General features: G+C 40.1%; 1 protein-coding gene across 1 annotated transcript in view; it reads left to right on the forward strand.

Moving 5' to 3' along the window:
* The first annotated feature begins 362 nt into the window (after positions 1–362).
* rasgef1ba (RasGEF domain family, member 1Ba) overlaps positions 363–25,847 on the forward strand; it is a 96,252-nt gene continuing 70,767 nt past the window's right edge. Inside the window, exons 1-2 of the mRNA XM_047591195.1 lie at positions 363–589; positions 18,388–18,429. Coding sequence (XP_047447151.1) covers positions 521–589; positions 18,388–18,429 — 111 coding nt within the window. The 5' untranslated portion in view covers positions 363–520. The remainder of the gene's footprint in view (positions 590–18,387; positions 18,430–25,847) is intronic.

Raw genomic sequence — 25,847 nt, forward strand, 5'->3', positions numbered from 1 at the left:
ATCATTGGTATCCATTTACTTAAATGTGTCTATGATGATCTGCACAGAAGTGGTTTAGATAACATGGATGTTTTTATTTAAGTTATTTTTTAGTGTATCAGGGTAAACTGTGACCACGTGTAGAGGGAATAGTCTTAAGAAAACATAAATAAATAATAATAATAATAAATAAATAAATAAATAATATAACTGACAGGCCATTGGCCCGCCCACACCTCCTCAGCCCGGCCCGACCTGGCGGATTCCACGCAGCTGCTTATGATGAGACAAATCACCGACAGGGGGTTTTTGGATGCGGCAGCTGAAGGCCATAAGCTCCTGCGGCTCTCCTAAACGAAATCAAACTCTCTCTCACTCGGTGGCTCGTCTCCAGTCTTTTCGAGGTGCTGGGATGCGCGCATGCAGGGTCCTTGAACGCAACAAATAAGTTCACGGGGCGACCGGAAAGCGGACTCTCCTGTTGATTCACTTCCATTGATTCAGGAATAATCTCACAATTTACTACACTTCTGACCTCTATATGGCAAAGTTCTTGGCTGAATTACTGGGATGCACACTTCCAGACAAGGGCACTCCTCCTTTGTTCGAGGTAAGGCTGCTGGAAAATACACTTTAAACCTCCAGTGTTTTACTGCACGCTTCTCAAATGCACTGCGAATACTGAGCTTTTATTCATGAATAAAGGGCACGGGCTGCCAGCGCACTCTGCGAGTTCTCTATGGCAACAGGAGGCTGAGGCTTTGTTCATCAATATGATTGACAGTTGCTATGCTGTGAAGCACTTCATTAACAGTGATCCCTGTGGCTTCAGGTTTTCAAATGCTGCTGCTGCTGCTCCCCTCTCTGCATAAAGTGTTTCTTACAGTGACTCTGTTAGTTTATCCAGCACATTTGTGGCCGCGGGCTGTGGATTAATGCGCATGATTCGCGTCTTTACGCATCGCAATAGTTCCTAAATGATCGGTTTATGGCTAATCACCGGTGGTCACAATGTCTGACTTTGGTGTGTGGGCGTCTTCACATCTTACCTTGTTGAGAACTGAATTTTGGGATGAGTGGAGACAGAATGAGTGATTTTTGGCTCTAGTGCGAATGTGGTGCCAGCAAGAAATGGCTGAGATTCAAATGCTGCCAGTATTTGGGTCAGTGTGCCACGCAATGTGCAACGCCATTCACGCAAACAGACACACACATGGGGACGTGTCCTTTACTGAGGACTGATGTCTTGTTTTTGGCGGAAGGTTTTTAGCAGATGGGTTTCTGTGGGTCAATGTTGTAATGCGTCACTGTACACTGATCAAATTCTGAAATTATTTGTTGATTGCGTTAAGACTGGCTTGCTGGTGCAAAACACTGTACAACTTGTTAAAATCAAATCTTCAAGTGCTATAGACAATCACACTTTAGTGGCCTTTGAAAAAAAAAACATGGAGTTTGTTTGATTTTGAGAAAGGAAAGTGCAGTCAAAGCAAAAGGTGTTTCCGTCCACATCTCTGGTTGATAGAATAAATAATGTGTTAGACCATTAAATTAAATTATTTTTGTCATTTTCTATTACCTGAAAGACCATTGTGTGTCTTTCTAAATGTGTTTTTAATACCACAGATTGTTACCAAAGAGGAGAAATTGCACACATGAATGAGGACATTGGTGTTGTGTGATAATGTCATGCTCAGTTCTGATATGTTGAATGGAAACGTTCTCAAAAGAAACCACAATCCATCTTAGTACGAGTAATTTTGTCTTTGCTTAATGTGCAGTCGTTGCATAATATCGGCTCAAAAATGAAAAACGATTTCAGATTTATTCTGCCCCCCCCCCCCCAAACACGCACACACACCATGCGTAATCCACAGGCACCACAGGATTGCTAATCCATCATCTCAATCTGCCAAACATGCACTGTGGAAGCCAGATATTAAAATCATCTCAGAAATGTGTCGGGGAAAAGGATAATCATAGTGGGCAAATGAACTGATGGCCTTCTCTGTTTGGCTTTGCAGAGGACAAAGATTAGATCCGCGGACAGTTATATAAGTTAAATCCCACCTGAAACCTTCAATCTGTTGAATGGATGCTGCAGGCCGGACACGACCGGCACCTTTCTGTCATTGCTTTAATAAGAAACGTGTAGTGGAATGGTTTGGTTATTACATATAGGGATGGAAGATTTTGCTTTTTTATCATCTGAGTGTATAAATACCATGGTGACGTGTGCTGTATGCTTTCATCTACATTGATAATCTTTTCAGTGGTTTTGGAGGGTAATGCGAGATAAACTGCGCTATGGAATTATATTAGTAGAGAAATTGGAAAGAAGAACCTTCATATAAATATTGCCATACTTAACCCAAGTTCTACCCAGATATTGCAAGTTAGTCTCTCAGTATAAACCTTCAGGTCTTTTAACCTGACCTGAAGCTGTGACCACCACAATGTTTTCCTAAAGTGATCGACTCATAGGTTTTAATTTCCACCTGTACAAAGCATAAGTTATTTAATCCTTGGGAAATGGTGTAAAACCCCTGCTGCAAGCTTAACATACACACACAAAAAAAAAAAAAAATGAACTAAGCGAATAGGTCCGAGCCTCCTATTGGATAATTAGTTATTTAATGTGGAAAGGCGCATCGTGTGGTCGTGGTTTCTCTGTTTGAGAAGGGTCAGATCATAATTGGCATGGATCAAGCAGAGAAAACATCTGAGGAGATTAGAGCAGGAACTACTAAACCTGGGTTAAGAACTGACCAACGTATTATTAAAAACTGGAAGGATAGTGAGGAACCATCGTCTTCAAGGAAGAACTGCGGTAGGAAAAAAACCTGACTGATCGTAATCTGTGATCACTTAAAAGGAAAACAACAGTGGAGCTCAGGGCTGTGTTTAATAGTGAAGCAGCTGTGTAGCCTTAAGAAAACCACTAACCAGGGAAAAGGTTTTAATTTGCCAGGAAGCATAAAGAGTGGACTCTGGAGCAATGGAAGAAGGTCATGTGGTCTGATGCGTCCAGATTTACCATGTTCCATCAGGGAAAGATGCCCCGTCATCATCCCTAGTGTCTATACTGTACAAGTCTGTGGGGGCAGTGCTATGATCTGGTTGCTGCAGATGCTCGGGTCCAGGTCCAGCAACATTATGCCCAAAAGAATGAAGTTAGCTGACTACCTGAATACACTGAATGACCAGGTTTTTCCATCAGTGGGGTTTTTCTTAGAAAATGATAATACCAGGATTCATCAGACTCAGATTGTTAGAGTGGTTCAGGGAGCATGAGACGTCATTTTCACTCATGGATTGACCACCACAGAGTCCAGACCTGAACCCCATAGAGAATCACTGGGATGTGCTGGAGAAGACTTTGCGCAGTGGTCAGAGTCTCCCATCATCAATACAAGATCTTTGTGAAAAATGAATGTAACACTGCATGGAAATAAATCTTATGACACTGCAGAAGATATTGAAATAATGCCACAGCAAATGCTTTTTATTTATTTATTTTGGCCAGAACAGTATATTATGTTGTTTAATATATGTGTTCTCCTTTACAATCTTGCTCTGCATCTCTTCTCCTCTTTTTTCCCCCCCAAACTGTTTCTGTCTTTGTTACCAATTTGTCATTCATTCACATCCTGCGTGTTCCTGCTGCCAGCCTCCGTCTTTGGCTCTCTCTCCACTTTCTCTCTTTATTCCCTGCAGGCTTTAAGCGAAAGGCTTTTTGTCATGGTAGCTGGAGCTTGTTTTTCAAGCACTATTGGGTTTTCAAAGAGGCGAGGAGAAAGATTAAAATCACTGTACTCTCAGGGCGAGTCTGCGGCTTTGAAAAGACGTCAAGACGTGCAAATTCTGAGAAATCCAAAGAAGGGGGTTTGTTTTAAGGAGATGAAAGCTTGAGGGATAAAGCAGACGTACATATAGTAAAGCTGTGTGTACATCTAGAACAAACCGTTAACCACAAATGTATTTATTCAGTTCCCACATACATAGACACTGCATTGAAACTTAATAAAAAAAAATCTACATACCCATCATCGGACATGTTTAAACTGCCCAGGGCATGAAATAATGTGTTGTGTGTTAATGTATTCAGAACACAAGGACGTTCGGTGCATCCATGCATCATGTTTTCTGTAATTAAATTCTAATGCTTCATCTGTTGAGATTAATTTGTGTGGATTTGTTCATATTGTTCATCCCAATAAATGTGTTTTTGTAATTGTGTGCGTCAAGTCGAGGCTAAAAAAAATGATTTTGTTGATTATGAATCATGTTCTTATCTAGTAGCAAATAGGGGGCACTTGCTGGAATATCAATTGGATCTAAAAGAAAAATCCTTTTTATCATAAATAAACTGCTCTGTGATGCATGATCTTTTTTTTTAGGAACAATTACTTTGCCTTAGAGATGCAGCTACTTGTTTTTATGTATGAAAAAGGAATTCCTCCCTTTTCAGTTTTCACCTAAAAATCCGATAATTATTGATTTTGTCAGCAGACTGAAACCGTTTTAAAAATGAGTTTCCTTTGCTGGTGACATTAAAGCAATTACTTGACACCTTTTTGAAGTGTGGTAAACACGGTGGAGGTTTTTTTTTTTTTTTTTTTTTTGTAACCAGTGGTGTTTTCTCCTGGAGGCCACAGGAAATCATGCATCCTCTCTTTTATCGTCTCTGTTGCTGTCATTAAATAAAAACTTCTCTGTTGTGTCACTGTCAGCTTTTCCTTATATCTCTTCTCTAATTATTGAGAGTTGTGTGATGTGTTAAACAGCGCGCCTCTAAATGTTATGTAGTGAAAGAGTGGTGGATTGCACTCTGTTGTTCACAAGGAGGCCAAGCAGAGGAAAAGAAGAATGATTTAACCAATCAGGTGAAGCTGCTGTCGTGACGCTGCTCACATGTGATTGGTCAGGACTGTGTCAAAGGAAACCAGTCACTCTTCTGGCCTCATTCAATCAAAACACAGTATCGTCATCATCAAGCCACTGAATTAAATAACGCAAGATTAGCAAGTTTTGTTAGCAAAATTAGCAAGTGCAGAGTTGGAGGATAAAGACTTGGAGGATTTAGTAAAAAAACTAAATATTTTACAAAACTACCTCTATAGCAACAAATTAAGATAAAATCTGACAGCAGGCCAACGTTTAAACCAGAACTTCATACAGAGTGGGAAAAAAAGTTTTAACGTGGAGAATTACGTGGTTGCTGGTAGCGCTAAACTCTCTCCAATGGAAACTGAAGTTAGCAACATATAGCAACATACAAGCTGCAACATACTCTTTTTCTGTCCACCACCTCCTAAAATGCATTTTAATATAGATTAGAGTTTTTATCTCACATGGCTTCCTCAAAATAAATAAATGAATAAATAAATAATCCCCTGCTACCAGTAGTGACACCGACTCTAGGAAAAGACTAGTGAGAAATGGTTAGAAAAGATGAAGAGGGGGAAAATATGAATGGGCTCCACCTGTAAAACCATTCCTGGTTTGGAATTCGTCTCATTGTTGCCCCTCTAGTGCACCTGCTGTTCATTTAATTAACACTAAAGAGGCTGAAACTGATTAACGACCCCCTCCGATACTTAACTGACCAGATCAGTATCCAGAAGTTTAACTGATCTGATGCTATAAAGTATTCCTTAAAATTTTATTTAGGGTTTTATGTATCGTAAAATGACTAACAACTGAGTTCTCTGGAAATGAACGGGTTTGTTCTTGATTCACATGTATTTGAAGCCAGACATATCTCACCACGACACAAGTTTACACCTCAAGGTTAGTTGTGAAGAACTTGTCTGGGGAGAAAGAATAAGTCGGTTTCCATGAATGATGGTTTCTGCTTTCTTTGGAGAGGCATGATATGTTAAATCTGGATTTAGGCATGGACAAGCTGCTGTAGACACTATTATTTTTTGCCAAATATTTTTTCTATTTTGAGGAGAAAATAACACTTAATTTGTAAAAGACATACAAACACACTAGAGGCTTATGGTTATGTCTCTGCCTGTGAACACAAATCTGTGTGCGTGCATGGATATGATTTGCTTTCATGTTTTGAGTGTACATTGGTGGCTGATATCTGTGCACGAGTTCTGTTTGGAGCCGACGTTCATCTTTGTCAAATGGATTTTCAGTAGAACCAAGGTCAAAATACTCTGTTGGCCGGAAAGTTTTTCATTGTGAATCCGTTTTTTTTTTTTTTTTTTTTGTGCCTCTCATAATAGAGTCATAGTAATCTTATTTATATAAAAAGGTAAAAAGCCTCCATCACTATGACAACCGATCCAATCAGTGGTAAAAAGCAAAAAATACTGCGCAGCTCCCACCAAGCTTTGTTACTGTGCCTGCAGATGACAGCAAGTTAATGTTTTCTCCTCACCTTTTAGAAATTTCATGTTAGCGTTCACATTTTTATTCAAAATGTTGTACTGCTTCTTAGTGGATTTAATTTGATTGGAGTGAACAATTAGGGCTAAAATATTTTCCCATTTTCAGTTTTAGATGCCTCTCTCAGCCATGGTTTGTGTCAAGTCCTGCTTTGATAGAACCTTTTACGATTATAATATTACATTTTGCACAAATAACGTGCTCAGTGGGTTGAGTTTGAACTTTGCTTCCTCCTAAATGTCGCTGTCTAGGAGATCCAGATGTTAGAGTTAGGCTGTCTGTGTATTAAAAGCATGGAAAGGAGACTGAACTTGTGAATGCCTGTCAGGTTTAATAGATTGGATAAGATCACGTTTTGATCTCGGGTTCAACAAAAATCATCTGCATTCCCCTGTAAATGTCATCTCATGGACATTTGCATGGAAATCGGCTGTGTAATTGGACTGAGAGACTTTTACCTTCGTGGGGGATCTTTGAGGTGGACGAACCCTTCGTGCCCGGTGACACCCTAGGGTGCCAGAAGAATGATTTTGAACCACTATAGGTGGATTTCACAATAAATAATCAAAGAGATGGAGTGTGAGCAGAGCTGAGACAGACAAATCACTTTTAGGCACCTGTGTTGGCACCCACCTGTCACTCAAAGTGGCCACACATTTAATTATGCATTGAGCTTTAAGCCTTGATGTAATTTAACATGTGAGATAAATAGAGTTTATATGTGACCTGAAAACTGACCTGCTTTTGACCTGTCGTGTGGCCATTTGAGGAACTGCAGTTCCACTTTTCTTGACTTTTTAGCCACAGGTTGCTGATTGGTCTTTGTTTATTTAATGCTGACGGTGTCCATGCCTGTAAGAATGACTGTAAATGTGAAAGATCTAATGTGTCTCTGCAGATATTACATTAATTTAGGCTACTGTGGGACATAGATGACATAACTTATGCATGTTGCAGATGCTGATGCGAGCCACTTTAACTTGTCTGGTTTGCTCTTTAAAAACGCTAGTCAGCACTGTGTAACTTTAGTTTCTACTTCCTGCTTCACTTTCAGCAATGACGACTGAAGCCTTCAATGAAATTTCTGCCAAATTATCATGCAAGACGAGTCCTACAACTGTTTGTATCTATGAACCTCCTCAGTTAACCTCTGCTCAATGTGTTCCATCTTTATTGATCCAGACAATCAATTTGAAAATTGTGCAGATGGAGAAGCAGCTCGAAGTACTAAAGCAGAAACATGTTACTACCAAGCGGACCAATCACAGCTCTTGTGGTCTGCGTCGTGTAGTTACATTTTCTGGGGAGGTGCATGTCAGCTACGCTGCTACAGTCTGCGTATGCTCTGTGCTGTCGGCGTCAAATTGACGCAGAGGTCTAAACTGCATGTAGTGTCGGTATAAATCCAAAGCGTGCATGCTCATCACGCCGGGGGTCACGAGCTGTGATTGTTTATTTACTGGTGTCACAGAAGGAAATAAATGAGTCGAGAAACTTTGCTGTAAATCATGAGCACAGACAGGCACTCAGCAGGAAGCGAAGCAGGGATTATGTTTTACTGCAGATCTTGTGTAATGGAGAGGGAGCTCATTCCCGGGAATCAGTTCATCACACTCAGCTCCATGCGCAATGACTGATATGTGTCGTTTGAAAGGAAAATTTTTTTTTTTTTTTTTTTTTTTTCCTAAATGACTGTCATTGATAAATCAAAAGCAGTTGTCAAGAAATAAGAGACAACTGGATCAAAAGAAAAGCAAAGATCACTGAATATCTGTTAAAGATGATTGGATGGTCAGGCTGTTGATGCACACTTAGGGCGCTGCCCCACCAAACTCACAGGAAATATACAGACACAGTAAATTACCATATAAAAATAATTATATGTCTGTTCACTCATGCAATGTGTCTAATGTCCTTTCAGCATCCCCATTCCACATTGGTTTTATTTGTTTTATTCTGTGTAAGTTTCGGTTTAAGGGCGAGGTGCGCCGGCCAATTGAGTGCGTATGCATGTTCTTCAACTTTTCGCTTACACGTGACTTCATGCTGGTCTCTAATTGGTCACTTAAAGATTCTCCTCCCCTGGCCAATCAGCGTATTTTTTAATGTCATGCGTCATCCAGTCTGATTGATTCGCGACACCTGTCAATCAAAGTCACACCCCGAGCCGCCTAGATGCGCATGCGCGACCGCATCTTAAGGAAGTGGATGTATTTTCAACAGACAACGACAGATTCAGAGGCAACCATGGAAGCAAAAGAAAATTCGGCATGTCCAAAAAAAAAGAAAAAAAATTGCCGTGACGTTCGCTGGAGGAAAAAAGCAGATAAAGGAGTTGGACCGGACTAAATCCAGCAGCAGGCAAGTGACCGTTGATGAAGTTCCACCCGGCCCTTCTCCCGCTCCTGTTACCCAAGCTAGCTCACCCGCTAGCTGGATGCGATGTTAGCAATGCTTTTTATTTTATTCCCTGCACACTTTTTCAAAGTGTTGGCACATAAGTTTTGTGGACAACAATGAGGGTCACAGACCTGAAACATCTCACTGAAAAAAATACAAACGGAAGGAAAGTAGCCGTATCCATCTTGATCTTAGCTTGAAGCTAATTGTTTTTAGCCGATTTAGCATTGCTGAGCCGTTAGAATCTAACGGTTAGATGATTGCTGTAGAATTGGTATTGAAAGGCATAAGGAATATGTGACAAAATAATCACATACTGTCCAGGATAATTGACTGTGTGAAATTTAGTGGGTGCTTTGAGTTGGCTTTACGTGACTATGATGAGTGAAAGCTCTTTTAACCCTGGGATATTTAGAAGCTGTAGTTAGCTTCTGATTCCAGCCTCTGATTTGTCAGTTAAGGGAAATTAGCTGAACGTGTATTGCGACCGTTTGTCCACTGATAGTCGTCTGGAGATTCATTCATTCATCACAGTCTCTGATTTGTAATTTTTCACCAAATAGACCCCATTAGACCAGGTCCACATTAAAAACCATTGTACCTAGACTTCTCAAGTGGCTAAAAAAAAATCATTATAACACAGTCTCTGATTTTCGAAACCTTTATTCTCTTAGTGAAAATGCAATAAAGGCACATTTCACAAAAATTGGATGACTTTAGCAAGACTGTATTAACACAGCCATGAGCTACCCATCGGGGGGCAAGTAGGCAGTGGATTCAGGTATTGTCTGTTCACATAGACTTCACACGTAAAACTTTTCTATACAAGTGTGTAGGTGTTTTTTCCCTGTGTGTGGTTCTGGTCAATGAGGCCAAAGCATCTCATAAGAGCCATGCAGAGGAGAGTAATTCAGCAGGATGTCCCTTTAGAGCGAGGTGTCAGTCAAACCTAGCTGTTAATCAGGGTTTTGTTTTCCTGCTTGCCAGAGGGGACGACTGCATTTGATCAAAGCTGTTATCAGAGCCTCCTCTCCCTTCACGACTAACAGCTGTGCTCTCAAGCAAATGTGCCAAACACAAGAGCGACCAGCTTCCCCTTTATTCATAGCTATTTGTGAACAAGCATCACCATGATCACCATGATGAAACCCATCTGGAAGTCCCCGAAGATAGAGTTGAACCGATACTCTGTAGTTTCCAGCTCCAAAGAAAACTGTAGCGAAATAAGTTGAAGCCTTTTTAGGAACCTTCCGCTTGTCATCGCTTTTCAAAAACTAGTCTCTCAAAAGCTGATTTGACTTCTTTTATTGCGCGTTTTTGGTGATTAAAATGCATAAAAGGGATATTAAAAGCTTAAATGTGGCATCATAGTCTTGACTGACAGCTACGTGTAATATACTGTATGTAGAAGATGGTTAATAGCGCTTTTAAAAATTATTCCACTATTTACTCATCAGCGTTGTATGACTCATTTAGACCGATCAGACATAACATTATGACCACCTTCCTAATATTGTATAGGTCTCTTTGGGACTCCCTTGAGTTGTGACCCATCAGAGAATGGACTGCTGTGTTTGTGACTATTGGTGTGTTTACTTTGTCTGTATGTACATTTCTTTTTTACCACTAGGGGGTAGTGTGTAATATATTATCAAATGCAGCTCACTGGTCAGCTGACACCAGCATGTGGTTGAGAAATATAAGAGGTGATGAACTGTGATCTATCCACTGACTTAAAAAAAAATGAAAGCTGTGGTCAAATTGGATTTTTAATGACGCTGTAAAGAAATGCGGAAAAGAGCAGCTCTGAATGTGAGAACAGGCTGTTAAATAAAACATGTTAGTTAAAGGTGCAGCATCAGCAGCTGGCAAATTATTACTGCAAACGCAGACTGTGCTTACTGTCAATCTCTGCATAAGACAGGAGGCTTAATTTGTCTAGTTCATGTAGGAATTAAGGATCATCTTGACACATAAGCGTATTAGAAGTAAAGGAATAAGAATTAATCTCATTGTATTTTGGCGACTTGCTCGTATCATGTCAGGATGAATTGGGAACGTCTCAACAGGCTGCTGGTACAAAACCCTTTCAATAGTGTTCTTAAGTTTATAAGTTACTCCTTTCTGAACTACAGCACATGATGTAAAAAACATCTAGCCCTTAATCAGCTTGACTGGTACAACACGCAGAAAAACATGACCTGTATAACAGTCATTCGCAATAGCAGTCTGCTGCTAGTCATCAGCTAGTTTAGGGACCATAGATTCACTTGAGCTTTGTGTAAGAGACTTGTTCTTGAGACGCTCCAGTCAATAGTGAGTCAAGTGTGTGTGATACTGTGTTTTGGTATGTACGGTCCTGTAGATCTGGGATTAGACATGTACTTGGGAGAGTTGAGGTTGGTTAAGCATGAAGACACAACAAATGTGCGTTATGAAGACTCAACTGATGTGTGACTGGAACAGAACAGCTGTCTCTCTCTGTTTATTGTAACATTTCATTTGAACTGTCCAAGTGTTACTTTACACCGATCAGGTATAATATTATGACCACATTCCTCTTCTGAGGATGTCCTGTGGTGTCTGCAAACAAAATGTTGTTAGTGGAGGCCTTTGGGTCCTATGGGTTAAGGGGAGGCTCCTATGTGGGTCATCCCACAGATACTTGATCAGTTTGGGATCTAGTCAGTTTGGAGTCCAGGTCAACACCTTTTTAGTTGTTCCTGAAACGCTCTGTATCAGGCTTCATCCTGCTGGAGGTGGCTGCTGCCATCAAGGAGTAACATTGCTGTGGGGTAGGGGTGTCTGTAATACACAGTCTTATTTCTATTAATATGAATATGTGTAAGTAATGCAATGAAATTGCAGGTTGGTCATCACAGTGCATAGCAGCATGCGCACATGAAACAAGGGAATAGAAAAATTGTCAAGTGCATAATTTAAACAATTTCATATTATTTTATATTGTGCAATGGTTATCAGTGTGATATGTGTAGTGAATGGATGGCTCTGGGGAAGGCGCTGTTCAAGAGTCTGTTTGTGTGTAACGCCCTCTACTTTAAATGTAGTCATCTTGTCTTCTAGTTTGAGTGAATAATAATTAATAGGTGTCACTAGTTTTTGTGTGAGGTTTTCAAGGTGGTGTATAGAAGGTTTCACATCTCCATCTGAGAGGAGACTTTTGTAAATGTGAAAGAATTTCACTTGTATATTATGAGAATGACTTTGGTTTCATATTTGTGTGTGAGAGGCCTAGCAAGCCCTCATACAAATCTCCCACCTTGCACAAGCAAAACACTAAAAGGTACCATCTTGTTTTCAAGATAAACAAAAATGAGAGAAGGTGCACAGAATATCAACTCTGTCATGTAATGTATTCAAAATGCAGCATATAATCTAACATGTTCATCAAGTTCTCTTTGATTATATTTTCGAAAAATGTCTTAAAGACTTTATTCAAACTCTTACGCAAACATTTTCTGCAGAGTTGATCATTTAAAGTTAAATAAAAGCTTTGATATTCTCTATAAGTTCTGTTGCTCAACTTTAAAACACAAAAGTGTTGCATTACATGATAACTTAATATGTAAAGATGGCGACGACAAGGTCTCGCTACATTTTTCCACAGTTATACAGTCAACATCAGTAAAACTTGATGGTGTGTGTCAGATTGCGTTTGGGAAGAAACTGCGGTGAATTTCTTCTTCTGTATAGCATGCATCTTAACTCTGTGAAAATATGCTTTTGGCTACTGTTTGATTCCAGGAGACTCATTCACATGAATAGCAATGAGATACTGTGGGTGCGCTCTGCATTCAGGAAAAGGATACCCCCTGCCATTCATATGCACACAACAGCGTCTGATACACAGGCTCATTTACAGTCTCACACATGCACACATCTTCTACCAAAACAACATACATATGCACACATACATTTCTACATGCACACAGTAACAGAGGTGGTCTCTGGTCAATATGTGCATTTTAATCGCAGTCGGTGCACAAGGTCGGAACATTTGCATACTGAGAATGGTTTGCATAGTAAAATTTAAGGCTCAAAGTGTTGTTGTCTCCAGGAAACAATCTGCAGTCAGATACGACACTCAAACACACTACGCTGTAGTCTGCAGTCAATTCTCTGGTATTTATTTGACCTAATGAGCACCGGTTAAGCTTCTCTAAATGTGTCTCCTTGTCAGCAGTACAGTTAGTAGACACCACTGACGAGTGGAAGCGAATGTCAGTCTGTTACTTGAAAATGCAGTGATACAGCAGCTTTCCTGGAATGGGGTAAAGCCTGAAAATGGAAGCAGGGAAGTGCTTTAGAAGTCAGAGCAAGATCCTCATGAAGGTTGTAGCTCAGGTAATTCAGGTGATGTAAATCTGACACCTGATTTGCATAAAGAGAAGATGAGAAGTTAGTTACAGATGTAAATCTACAGTGAGTAGGAAGGATTTTGAAGCATATTACAAATTTTGTGAAAAAAAATTAATAAAAAAAAAACGCTGTTGAATATTACATTGCAGTATATACCGATCAGGCATAATATTATGACCACCTTCCTAATATTGTGTAGGAGGGTGGTCTCCTTTGTGCCTCCAAAACAGTTGTGATTCATCAGAGAAAGGACACGGGCCTTCTTTGGGTGTCCTGTGCTGTCTGGCAACAGAATGGGGTTCATGGGGGTGTTTGGTCCCTTTGGGTTGGCCTCTGTGGATCAGGCTTCTTCCAGTGCGTCTCACAGATACTTGATCAGCAAACCTGCTTCAGGTCAGGCTAACTTTCAGGATTTATCTGAATCCGATAAAAGGCTCCACCCACTGGCCAATCAGCTGTTTCGGGAAAGAATCACGTGCCCTTTCATTGAAGACCCGATTGAGATTGGAGTCCAAATCGCAAGAAGAGCGTTACAGTGTGAATGCATCTTCCAGGAGATAATCACACAAAGAAGAGGATATTTTAGCTTTTGTCCCTGCTCAGCTCAAACACAGCTTAAAATCAGGATAATTTCATTCAGGCCAACAACTTGATGTATGATGTAATTGTGTCATCAGCTTCCATCTTTATTGTAACCCATGTAACATTATAGTATTAAGAAATCCAACTCCCCAGATGAAATGATATTTTTGTGCTTGGTTTTTTATCAGGTTTTGGGAATTTGGAGACCAGGTCGACACCTTGTGCTGATTTTCATGTTTTGCTTCTTTTTGTTTCAGTTGTTCCTAAACTGTGTTTGTGTTTCGTGTCAGGCTGCATCCTGCTGGAGGTGGCTGCTTCCATCAAGCACTGTCATTGCTATGGGGTGGGGGTCCCTGGTCTGGTCTGTGTGGGTGCTACATATTGAAGTAACATCTGCACAAATGCCAGGAGCTAAATGTTTCACAGTAGTTCACTGTATTGTAGCGAGATGGTCAATGTTATTTACTGTATTTCTACTGTCAGTGGTCTTAATGTTGTGGCTGATCGGTCAGAGGTCAGACAATCGCATGATAATCCACCTCGCCAGAGTTCAAGCAGGCATGTAGACCTATCAGCGTCACGTCGCTATAGTCGCTTGTAAGAGTTCCTTTTAATTAGTACATTAGTACTGTACAAAGGCAGCAAAATCGTCTGCCAGAGTGTTGTGTTACGTGGCAGATAGAAGGTAATACATGTGGTTTGTCCAGTCATTGGTTTCTTTCTTTTTTCCAGGGATGACTTGTTCTGTGTAACCAGTTTGAGTCACATTTGTGTCAAGTTCGTGACCAGTTGACTGCGTGACTGCCAAACACGACCTGAGACTAATGGAAATTTAATCTCTCATGCTACTTCGCACTGGTCATTGTAAGCCTGCTAACGTGAACATTTAGCTCGGACCTAGGAGCATGGGTATTGTAGTGTTGTGCTCCAGCTTACATGTACAATAACACTGACCTGTCTTCTTTGTCTAAGTACCTGAGCTGCCTGAGGGCTGACAGTAATTCTGGGGTTGACCTTGACCTTTGAGGACAGTGACTCTCCCCCACAGGAGCACCGTAACCCAGCAGATGCCTCATACCTCATTACTGCAGGACGACTGATGCACCGAGGTCCCCTGTGACCTTTATACACAGATATGCACTCTCTCTTTCTCTGTCTCACACACACATATGTGTCTGACCTTCCACAGCAGGCTAGCACATTACCCAATGAGTAGGTCACCCACTGAACTGGTTCACCTGAAGGGGTGAGGAGGTTCAGCACCGAGGGGTCACAGGGGTCTCCACCCATTGGGGTTAAGCTCAGCAAATTGAATTGGTTCACTAAAGATAACGGACATCAGCTTCATCTTATTTATGGATTTTCCTCAGCCTGAAATATGACTTTTAACCCAAACCTACATCACATTTTTTATCTTTCATTTTTATATCATTGTGATATTCTTCCGTACTTAATGCACATAGAAAAATAGAAATATACAAAGAAGAAAAAAAAAACTGTTTTATCCCCCCATTCCATTATCAGACATAAGATATGAACAAATGCATGACATGAGATAATGTCATAAAGGCAAATATTATAAAAATGTACACTTCTGAATTACATGTACCATGTAAACTCCTGTGACAGAATAAAAAACGAAAAAGAAAACGTGTATACAATGGTTTTACACCTGTGTAATTGTTGTTTTGTCTGTTATGAACAGATATGGAAAAACAAAGGACGCGTTCAGGCTCCCAAGAGAGAGGAGCCAATTGATTTTACTGATACTGTGACCTGTTTCCTCGTAGCGGTAAACATTGACACACCCAAGAAGAAATTGATTCGTTTTGGACCTAATGTTGCACCATTGTCAGACTATTTTGAAGTTTGTTGATATTATACCTAGGGATGGACATCGATGAGATTTTATTGATACCAGTGCCATCAATTTCCTTATCAATTCCTTCTGTGACTTAGAAAAAGTGGTTTAGTGTAAACAACATAAAATGTATTGAGTTTCTAAACAAGAGATAAGAGCTTGTGCTGTATAAATTGCACGTTGCACTGTTACTTCTGGTGACGTGAAGCCACTGCTTCACTCTCTCTGACATAGCGTTTTCCTTATCGTCACGTGAGCATCACATGATGTGAATGATTCTTCTCGCGGAAATAGAGTGTGTGGAAATACTTCATTAAAGATGAACCCATACTCTCATGACATGTCAGTCCTGAAATACAACCTAAGTGTTACAATGCAATGCGTCTGAAAAGACATCCTCTAACAGAGTAATGGTCCAAATCCTCTCGTCAGCCGTCATTTAACAACTTCACCAAACGCCCTGTAGAAACAACGAGAAAGAGGCTGCACATCAACTATTTACTGATATATTTCAGTGTCAAAGTTATTAGACTTTTAGTAGCAGCACATGGAGAAGACTACAGAGGAATAACTCTTTTCATGTTTAAATCCGGCTACACTATCCCGTCTTAAATGGCATTGATGGTGCTGAGTGTCAGTCTGTTTTCATACAGGCTATACATATCTGCAGCTCACAGTATGTAGCACATGAGCTGTCTGTTCTAGGCATTTGTATTCAGGTCAAGAATATAGATTTCATTGTTGCAAAGCATTATTTTCTACAGTGTTTTTATTAGTGACGTCATCAGCTACTAGTTGATGTGATTTTCATTACATAACAGTTAAGTACTTCTGAACTGGTGCAGCCCCTAGTTAGGATCAGGGTCAGGGTAAGGCACGTAGTTGAGATGGTTATGATAAGGGGCTGATTTAAAAAAGGGGAATGGTTTATGTCAGTGAATGTCCTCACAAAGAGCCATAGTGGGTTTTCTTTCAGAGTCAAACTATGTCTCTGCTACACTAGAGGAGATGCTGTGTTTTCATATATGAAGTATGAATCTGTGTGCACGTAAAAATCTCATACGATGTCTGCATCGAATAACGTCTTGGTCAGCATTCAAAGTGTGTGTGTGTGTGTGTGTGTTTAAGCCTGAGTGCATTTGTGTGTGTTTCTCTCCATGTGGGAATTCATTATCGTTCTGCCGTTTCTTTCTTTCTTTTTTTTTTCCCTTCTTTGTAAATAACTCCTTTGGGAGCTTCACGTTGAGCCTTTTAAAGACTCATTAGGATTCATGTTCAGTCGTCTCCTCTGTGGAAAAACTCTTGTATGTTCACTTTTAAATGCCACTAATGGCTACATTCATCTTGATGCCCATTTATTAAATGCCCCCCGTTTACATTTACATTTGCAGCATTTAACCAGGAGGGAATCAAGCTCAATTTCCTATTGTTAAAAGGAAGCTCTTTGTATTTCCCCACTCCGTTTATTACTGAGAACCTCTGAGCAGTGAGTCGATGAAAGCTAAGGCTATTTTCAAAGTGCCATAAAACCTACTCATAAATTTTCTATATAGAAGAATATGTGCAGTATATATACACTGTATGCATGTATTTTATTGAGTAGCTTATTTCATATAGCATTTCAGCAGCATTTTATACCACAAGTCTAAAGTATTTACTATTTCTTTCCATAAAATGCTGTATAGGTGATTATTTGTTTAAAGGGCCAGTGTGTAACAGAAATGGAACGTGATATTCATGATTAGGTTTTGCTTCGTGTATTATCACCTGTACCTACCAGTCGTTTTGTTGGCTTAGCATGAGCTCCTCTTACTTAGAGAGGCAGCAGACCATGACTACCATGTGTCTAAAGTAGCCCCCAAAAGAGAGCCCTTCATGTTTTTGCATTGAAAACCAACGCATGTTCTCATATTCAGTCAGCTGCAGCCGACAAAATCACCACTAGTGCCTCTAAATCCTACACACAGTCCTGGTGGAACTGTTCTTAAAATCCAGTAACATACTGTTGCTGTAGTACTATTCTAACGGTCTGAAACGTGACTGGGGTTCAGTAGTTCGAGCAGGTTGACCACAAATGTGAGGAGTAGTGGTTCGATTCCCGAATCATGGCACATGCAGAAGTGCTTGGCATTGGTGTGGGCTTGTGTGAGTGAATGTGTAGATGCTTCCCTAATCACTGTAACTGTAAAGCGCTTAAAAAGCGACATAGAAGCACAAGAACATTTATCAAATATTACATTAGTTGTATTTAATAACATTCGATTAGATTCAAATTTGTCATTACTTATGTACAGGTACAGCACAATGATATGCAGTTTAGCATCTAACCAGAAGTGCAATAAACAGCAAGTGCATATAGCATAAATAGTGTGATATATAAGTGGTATGGTACAAGTTGGTTTTATAGCATATGGACAGTATTTACAGATGAAAAACACGTGAGACCATATATACAGGTGAGTGAGTAAGATGTACACAATGATTGATTGAGGTTTATGAACATATTATACAGATGAATTTGTGTGTGAAAATTAAGTAGACTGTCAACAGGAACTATACCATAATTTATACTAGAGGAAATGGCAGATGATAAATTAGGCAATACAAAATACGGATAAAGTGAGCGTTAAACAGGTCAGAAATAATAAACAGTAGCTACGTAATGTTACTAAACTAGTGTATGTTTGGTGCAAATAATAGCTTACATATGTATCTATTTAAGAGGTATGAAATAATAGGTATTTTCCTAAATATTCACCATCATATTTTTGTACTTGCAGTGTCGCCACCATCTCAGACTGAGGCCTTCCTCCAAACAACGGGTAAGTCAATCCTTTAAATGTCTTGTTGCTTTATTTTGAGTCTTCCTGCCCTCCACGCTGAAAGAACAGGACGTTCACGCACTCAGCTGACAGTACAAAGCATGCCGCAGATTTATCTCGGTGTACACAAAACATCGCACACCGACAGCCTGGCTGAAAACATCACATGGTAACTACCTTCCAGCAATGTGGACGTCTGTGTTGCTGCACAGTTGGACAGGATTTCACACATAAGACCTCATGCACCCTCACATGTGTTTTCGCTTATTCTGGCTGATGAGACCTCTGCCAAACTGAGTGGTGCTATGCAGGGAGTCATGTGGCATCTTCGATTTGTCTCAGCGGATATTATTCGTCAGGTTATAGTATATTTGCATTCACGGTGTAAATAGTCCCCATGATGCTACCGTGTGAATGAATGTCTGCATGGAAGATGTCGTGAGGTTAAATGGGACAGTGGGCAGCGTCTGAATGTCTTTGAGGATGGTATACCAGACATCTACTCACACACATACTAATTACATTCAGTACTGAAGCGCTGGAGGGGTTTTCTTTGATCTTCTTTCTCTGTTTGACTGCCTTTCCTATCTCCTTACCCTTTCTTTTTCAAAGTCATCCTCCCCGGTAAATGGTCTTGTACTTCTATGGCGCACATACAACATATTGGTACAGCCACAGTGACACAACTACCCATTTGTTCACACAGAATTCACACATTGCCAGGCACTGACACCAAGGCAGGGTCCACTCTTACTCTGATAGACACTTTGATGTGTAGCCCTTTCAATCTGCTCTGGTTCATGGACAGTCTGCTCTACCTACTGAGCCACAGCCTCTGTTAAATCATAGCTAAATTCGATAGCTAAATTCAGAAAACCTCAATTATAACTCCCATGCACTTCTGTCACATCTCTCCATCCTCATCTTTTGGACCATTAACTGAGTAAATTAGTCCAGCGCAGATCCGTACAGCCTGTAAAATAAATAATAACCCAACCACTTTAATGGACTAATTCTCCCTTCACTCTTTGTTCTTCATCTCTGGGCTCTTGAGCTGTCTGAGAATGCTGCCTGCCAAACTCCCCCTTTCATCTCACACTCTACCCCCAACTTCTTTTGCCAGTTTTGTGAGTATTAAACAGCTCTGAAGAGGCTGTAATCCGGTGGTTTGTCTTTCACTGTGCGGCTCTGTGAGGTCGATGAGCATTGAGGGGTTTTGTGGGGGGTGTTCATTTGCAGTTACATCATCCAGGATCAAAGCAGGAATAAGACGCCCAGCGTTGATCGTTCGAGAAGCATGACGTCAGAGCTGGGCTTTCTTTTCTATGTCTGGTCTCCAGAAAGGATGCTGCATTCAGATCTTGTGTCAAGTAACATTTTGTCTAGATGCTTAGACCACAGCCTAGTCAGACCCATTCATACATCTTATCCTGGACTCAGATTTTCACGGTTCCTGACATTGATTTCCAGTAAATCCTCCCTTTCTTCAGTTAGTTAGGATTACTGGTTTATTTTACCAATGTCAAATATCAAAAAGATTTTATTTAGCCTTTATTTCTTCCACTACATTTATTCGTTTCTTCCCAGTGCCTACACAAGATCCTTTAGTGCTATACTGGTATTTTACTTCTTGTACTTAAGTAAAGATTGGTGTACATGTAGTATTAATTGTACAGATGAATGTGACACCTCCAGGCCTTTGGATAATTCCCCTAAGGGTTTAGGAAGGAACCAGACTTGTAGCAGTACACTTCTTTGGACATTTCACATGATGTCGAACAAGGAGACACTAGGAGGCCTGAAATATGTCCACAGGTACACATCCACTTCACTCAAATGATATCAGTCAACCGATCAGAAACTGTTGTCATGGCTTCTAAAGACTTGGGGCTGTACGTACAAACTGCTACTGTTATGCTCTGAAGACTGATGGCTTCTCGGCTCTTAGAAAACCCTCCTGGTGAGAAATGGAGACTGACACAAACCCACAGAGCTCAGAACATATTTCATGGACCATTTTTCACACCGATGTTCTCAGTCGATATCACAAGACACCTCAGGTTCAGGCTGCAGCCTATTGGAGAGGGAACAGCATGAAAAATACCAAGTGGCATTTAGCTGTATCTGAACATGTAATGTAATTTATTTATTTTTTTCTTTCAGTTATTAAGGATATTAATAGATATATAGATTTGGCAGACTTAGGTCATGCCTCGTTGAATGAATGTCTCACCCCAACTGATTATTAAACCAGTGATGGCGCGTTCACATGCTCCTCTGGATGACATTGATGTATCCATGTGCTTCTATGTCTGAATGTGGAAACAACATGGATGCCTTAAATAACAATTAATTCATCAGTCCATTATTTGTTTTTGCAGTTTCAGTATATCCATGATCACTTTGCGTTTTCTACTGATTGTTGTTTTGAGAGCATTTCAGCTCATCAGAGTCTCCACATGGGTTGAACCTCTTTTCTCTCTCAACTGACGAACCTGCTTCCCAAAAGACTTTCTGTAGAGGCCTAATTCAATTTTAATTTCCTCCCAGACCTACAGTATGCATGCCTTGTCTGCAATAAAGCCCACATGATTATTCCCCAATTTAAACATTGTGTAGTCAGCTTTGTTTTCGCACGGGAAATACTTTCTGTTGTGATTAGGTTTCCAGTGAAAGAGCAGATCTCCCGCCTGTGGTTAGTCATTACAGACTCAATTCATGGAGGACGTTTGGAGTCAATGCAAAGGGGGACAGTTTCATAAATGAAGATGTTATTTAAACAACAGAAAGTTTACTACATGTGACAAGAAACCACTTTTCAATAATCGGTTATTAAAAGAGCTATTTGTAAGTTGAAAGGTGCCACACTAACACATTATTACTATTAACAAAGTGCTTTACAACACACAAAATAAAATGATAATTTAAATGCAACGAATATCACAGGATAAGAACGGGTCAAGCAATAGAAATAACGGCTTTACAACTGTGGGTATCATCTGCACAGCAGTGGGATCGATGTCGCGTCTGCTCATGATTTACAACAGGGGCGGTATGTTTGTTAATTGTGAACCTGAGGGGACAACGAAATCGACCCCTGGGGGAGCACAGGAGGAGGAAACATCTCCAAGCCTTACTCTCAAAGAAATGAGCGATTCCAGGACCAAGTCACAGATGGCAACCAAATTCTTTGTCAGGTTGATCATGATATTGACAATTTCCACTGTATCAGAAGCAGAGCTTTAGGTCAAGGACAGTTCAGGCCAATGTCAGCTGTCAGCAATGAGTCATTATGACCTAGATTTAAAGAAGGAAAGAAAAAACAGCCTTGGTGCTGTGTACTGAACAAAGGCTTTGTGTTCATAAGAGAACCCAATAAAGTGAAAACTCTTCTTCTAAAACCTACCAAAGATTTTTCTTAAAATCAAAGAAGAATCTTATGAGGGTGTACACAGTGTCATGTTGAAAATAGGAGATAAAAATACCAGTCCACCAGCCGACAATACAGCTTTTTAAAACCAAGCACGACTCAAGGCCAGGTGGATGATAGAGTTAGAGAGTTAGGTGCACCTGAGTCAACACTAAGTTTTCTGTGATCTGTTTTAAACTGTTTTTAATCTCTAATATTATGTTTGTAAAATCTTTCTTGGGAATACTCAGAAGGCTGAGTAGGAAGAGGATAAGTCCCAGATTTTACAGCAAAAAGGAATCTGGGTTCATGAGGCCATTTAGCTACGAGTTCATGGCTTCCCTAATGGCGCACTGATAGGACATTAGATTCTTAAGATTAACAAGGGAAACACTGACCTTTTTCTGTTTTCTGCTCAACTATCCTAATTCTAACACCTACATTAACTCATGACAATGAACAAGCTTCCTCCTTTTTGTCCCTGACGCAAAACATGGAATCATAACGAAAGTGCTCAGAGTGATTTCAGGAGGTGAGTAAGAGTAGGTTGTAGAATCACGAGATAAGTTGAACTCGGATAAACTGTGTCTTCTGATCAGAGGTGGCGAAAACCATCAAGGCTTCATCTTTCACACAGAAATCATAGGAGCGCACAATAGGAAATGCTTGACTTCGTATTTTGATGGTTGACATAAATTGACTGTTGCTAAGGATGTCATTAATAAAAACATAGTAGAAAGTAATGCTTTGCAACAATGAAATCTATAGTCTTGAATGCATATGCTGTGAACAGACAGCTCATGTGCTACATACTGTATAAAGATACATGTATGTATAGCCTGTATAAAAACTGGCAGCAACTCAGCACCATCGTTAGCTTTTAATAGAACTCCACAGTGTGTTGTTAGATGAGATTGTGAATGCAGTATTTACGTGAAGCCTGCTTTGTGTACTGCAGCTAAAGGTCTAGTAACTTTGCCAATGAAAGTCACCATCAAATTCTTGATGTGCAGTCTCTTTCTCTCTGTTACCTTAAAGTGTTTGAAGCTAAGTGACTGTTGTCCAGAAGATTTGGACCGTTCCTCTTCTAGCGTTAGCAGATGCCTTTTCAAATGAGTGTGCATTGCATTAGTACTTTTGTTGTATTTCAGGACTGACATGAATCAGCTCCACACACTTAATGAACTGCTGCTAGTTTGCTGCAATGACCCACTCTTCTCGGAGGCATCCGTGTTGTTTTGTCACATGATCAATGACTAGTTGACATACAGCAGTGAAGTCGACAAACCGACTAATTGACTAGTCTGTACAACCGCACAAGATCAAGTTTGCATTGTTTATCAGTTGCGCTGACTAAAGTATTTGCAATAACTTGATCCAAAAATTGGAAAATCTGCGTGCATGCCATTTGGAACGTACAGGAGTTGATCTCTGACTAATTCAGAAACAAAAATGACAAAAACACATCTGGCTATAAATATGCAATCAGTCAGCTGCACTGTGGCCTGGTTTGCTCATGACCTGGTTCATGGTGAATAACAAACTGAGTGCTCCAAGAACTCTTTTCTAAGTAGGACAACTGCCCAAGATGACCATGTTTTGTAACATCACCACTCCCAATATGGTCATGGTCAGCCAACATATTGTTTAGTCAGGAAAATGAAGGAAATGGTTTGAGATCAAATAATTCCTGACATCATGTACAGTATTTGAACTGGTCAAAGGTGGATACATTTTTACACTGCTTTGACCTAATCCGTGCTGGCGGATGCTGTTCACTTCTCTCCCAGATTCTTCTTCTGCAGTGAAGTGTCCTCCAGATACCTGTCTGAATATGTACTCAACTGCCTCTGCTTGGTGTCTAGATGTTCTTATGGCTCATGTTGGAACAGAATAGGTTTTGTATGTATATAGCTGGCGCAGTAGCTAATAACAGGGCAAATCAGGCTTGTATTCTAATAATTTGATAGTATCTTATGTGGTTATAAATCTATTGAATATTGCAATTAAGACTGAACTTACAAATTGCAAATAACATTGCATTTTGTGAAAAAAATGAAAAAGTGAAGCTATTTACATTCATTTATTCATTTATGTATGCTTATTTCAAATTACTAACTAGACTGAGTGCATGTTTACTTAGCAAGCGTAATATTAAAGTGTAGACGAGAGGTCACATGGGTCAGATGCCACCGTTTGACTGTAATAATGTAAATCAAACTTAACCAGGTCATCTCTAGTTCAGGCCATCTGTAATCGAGATAATAACCCAGCTTTCCTTAGATGTTGCAGACTGGTAACGTCCTTGTGGCCGTCCTCTCTCAACTGCTTTGTAGTTGTTAGTTGTCACAGGTCAGAGGTCAAAGGAAGAAGCACCGCTTTGAGGTTTAAGTCCCTGGCGCAATTATCTCACAACAGGAAAGTAAAAAAAGACAATCAGGGTTCGTTTTGTGCTTCCTGCTCTGTCCTTCATGTCATCCTTCCTTTGTGTGATATAAAACGTAGACATGAACAGCAGGGTTGTTTTTTGTGTTAAATTCAGACACTTTTTTTTTTTTTTTTTTTTACATTAAACAAACACCCATTTCATTACTATCTCTCATTTTAGGTGTCACAGTTTTAAGCTTGGGACTGACTGCAGTTTTTCCACTTTTGTTTGTATTTCTGTCAGTAGAGACTGATGAGTCATCAAAAACATATTTTACAACATGCACACAAAAAAAGTCTTTGGAACTTAGACCCAAGTGACATATGTTATAGTTGAGGGGGAGAAAGTGGGGCCGTGCTTAGTGTAAGAACCCCCCCATCCCTTGGGTCTTGTCTCTGGTGGTGACGATGAGAAGAAGATGAGCTCGGAGCTCTGGGTGGAATAAAGAGTGGACTCAGGTGAGCTTGACTTGGGCCCTGGATGTTAAGACTTGAGGTTAAAGGTGGTATTGGAGGGTTGCAGCAGTCAGGAACTGACAGCAGTGACATGATTGGCTGGTTGAGATTGTGGTAAAATACGAATGGTTAAACTGTAAAGTTCTACAGTCTGATTAGAGAAGTTGTGAATGAGTGAGAATAAAAATAGTTTTTTTTGGTTGAACTTGGGCTGAGTATCATATCATATCATTGTTATAAATACAACTTAATCTAAGAGACTTGTGCTTGCAAGTCCAAACCATGGCATGTTGTACAGTTTTTTTTTCCAAATTAAGATATTCACCATTACTATCTGCTACAAATGTGACATTGCATTTCTATGAGTAAATGATGTTGTTTGGCCAGAGAGGGCTTCATTTTCATGCAGGCCTCAAGTTGTTGTTCCTTTTTAACCTCTCCACACAAGATAACTGGATTTCATATGATGCTCTAAAGGCCGACACATTTAAAGTGCCTCAGAAAATCCACTTTTATCTCTAAAACTGCATTAATGGGCTTTGCAGTCAAATCGGATTTCTTAATATTCAGACTGTCTGTGGCTTAAATAAATAGATAAATAAATAACACTGTGACTTCTTTTGTGGCAGCTCTCACTGTTTCCCCCCCTTGTATAATTCTTAAAAAGCAAACTGAGCTGGTGACCTTTACCACAGACTGTTCTTTCTCTTTGATACGTCTCCGCACCTCCCCATAAATGATTCATGGAGCTCAGCCAGAGTCTGTATTAATAACTAATAAGGATAAGTGGTATAAGGAAACAGCCAGTTCGCTTGGCACAGCAAAAAGGGTCAAAAAGGTCCGTGATTACACTGGTCACGCTGAGAAACATCCACTCCCAAAGCAGGAGGCCATTTGATCATGAGCAGGAGTGGAACAATTGTTCTGCTGTTAGCCTAGTTGCTGTATATTCAGAATTTGTGAAATATGGCTTGATCTCTTGATCATCTGGCCACATAATGCAAGCGCCTCGCGAACCTCCAGGATTTAATCAGTTAAATCCCCTTTTCACTAATTTGGCTTAAGAGGATTTCATATATGTTATGGAGATAATTTCCCCGATTTTCTAATTCATCATGTTTATTAT

The sequence above is a fragment of the Mugil cephalus genome, chromosome 8 (genome assembly GCF_022458985.1).
Source record: "Mugil cephalus isolate CIBA_MC_2020 chromosome 8, CIBA_Mcephalus_1.1, whole genome shotgun sequence".
NCBI classification, from domain to species: Eukaryota; Metazoa; Chordata; class Actinopteri; order Mugiliformes; family Mugilidae; genus Mugil; species Mugil cephalus.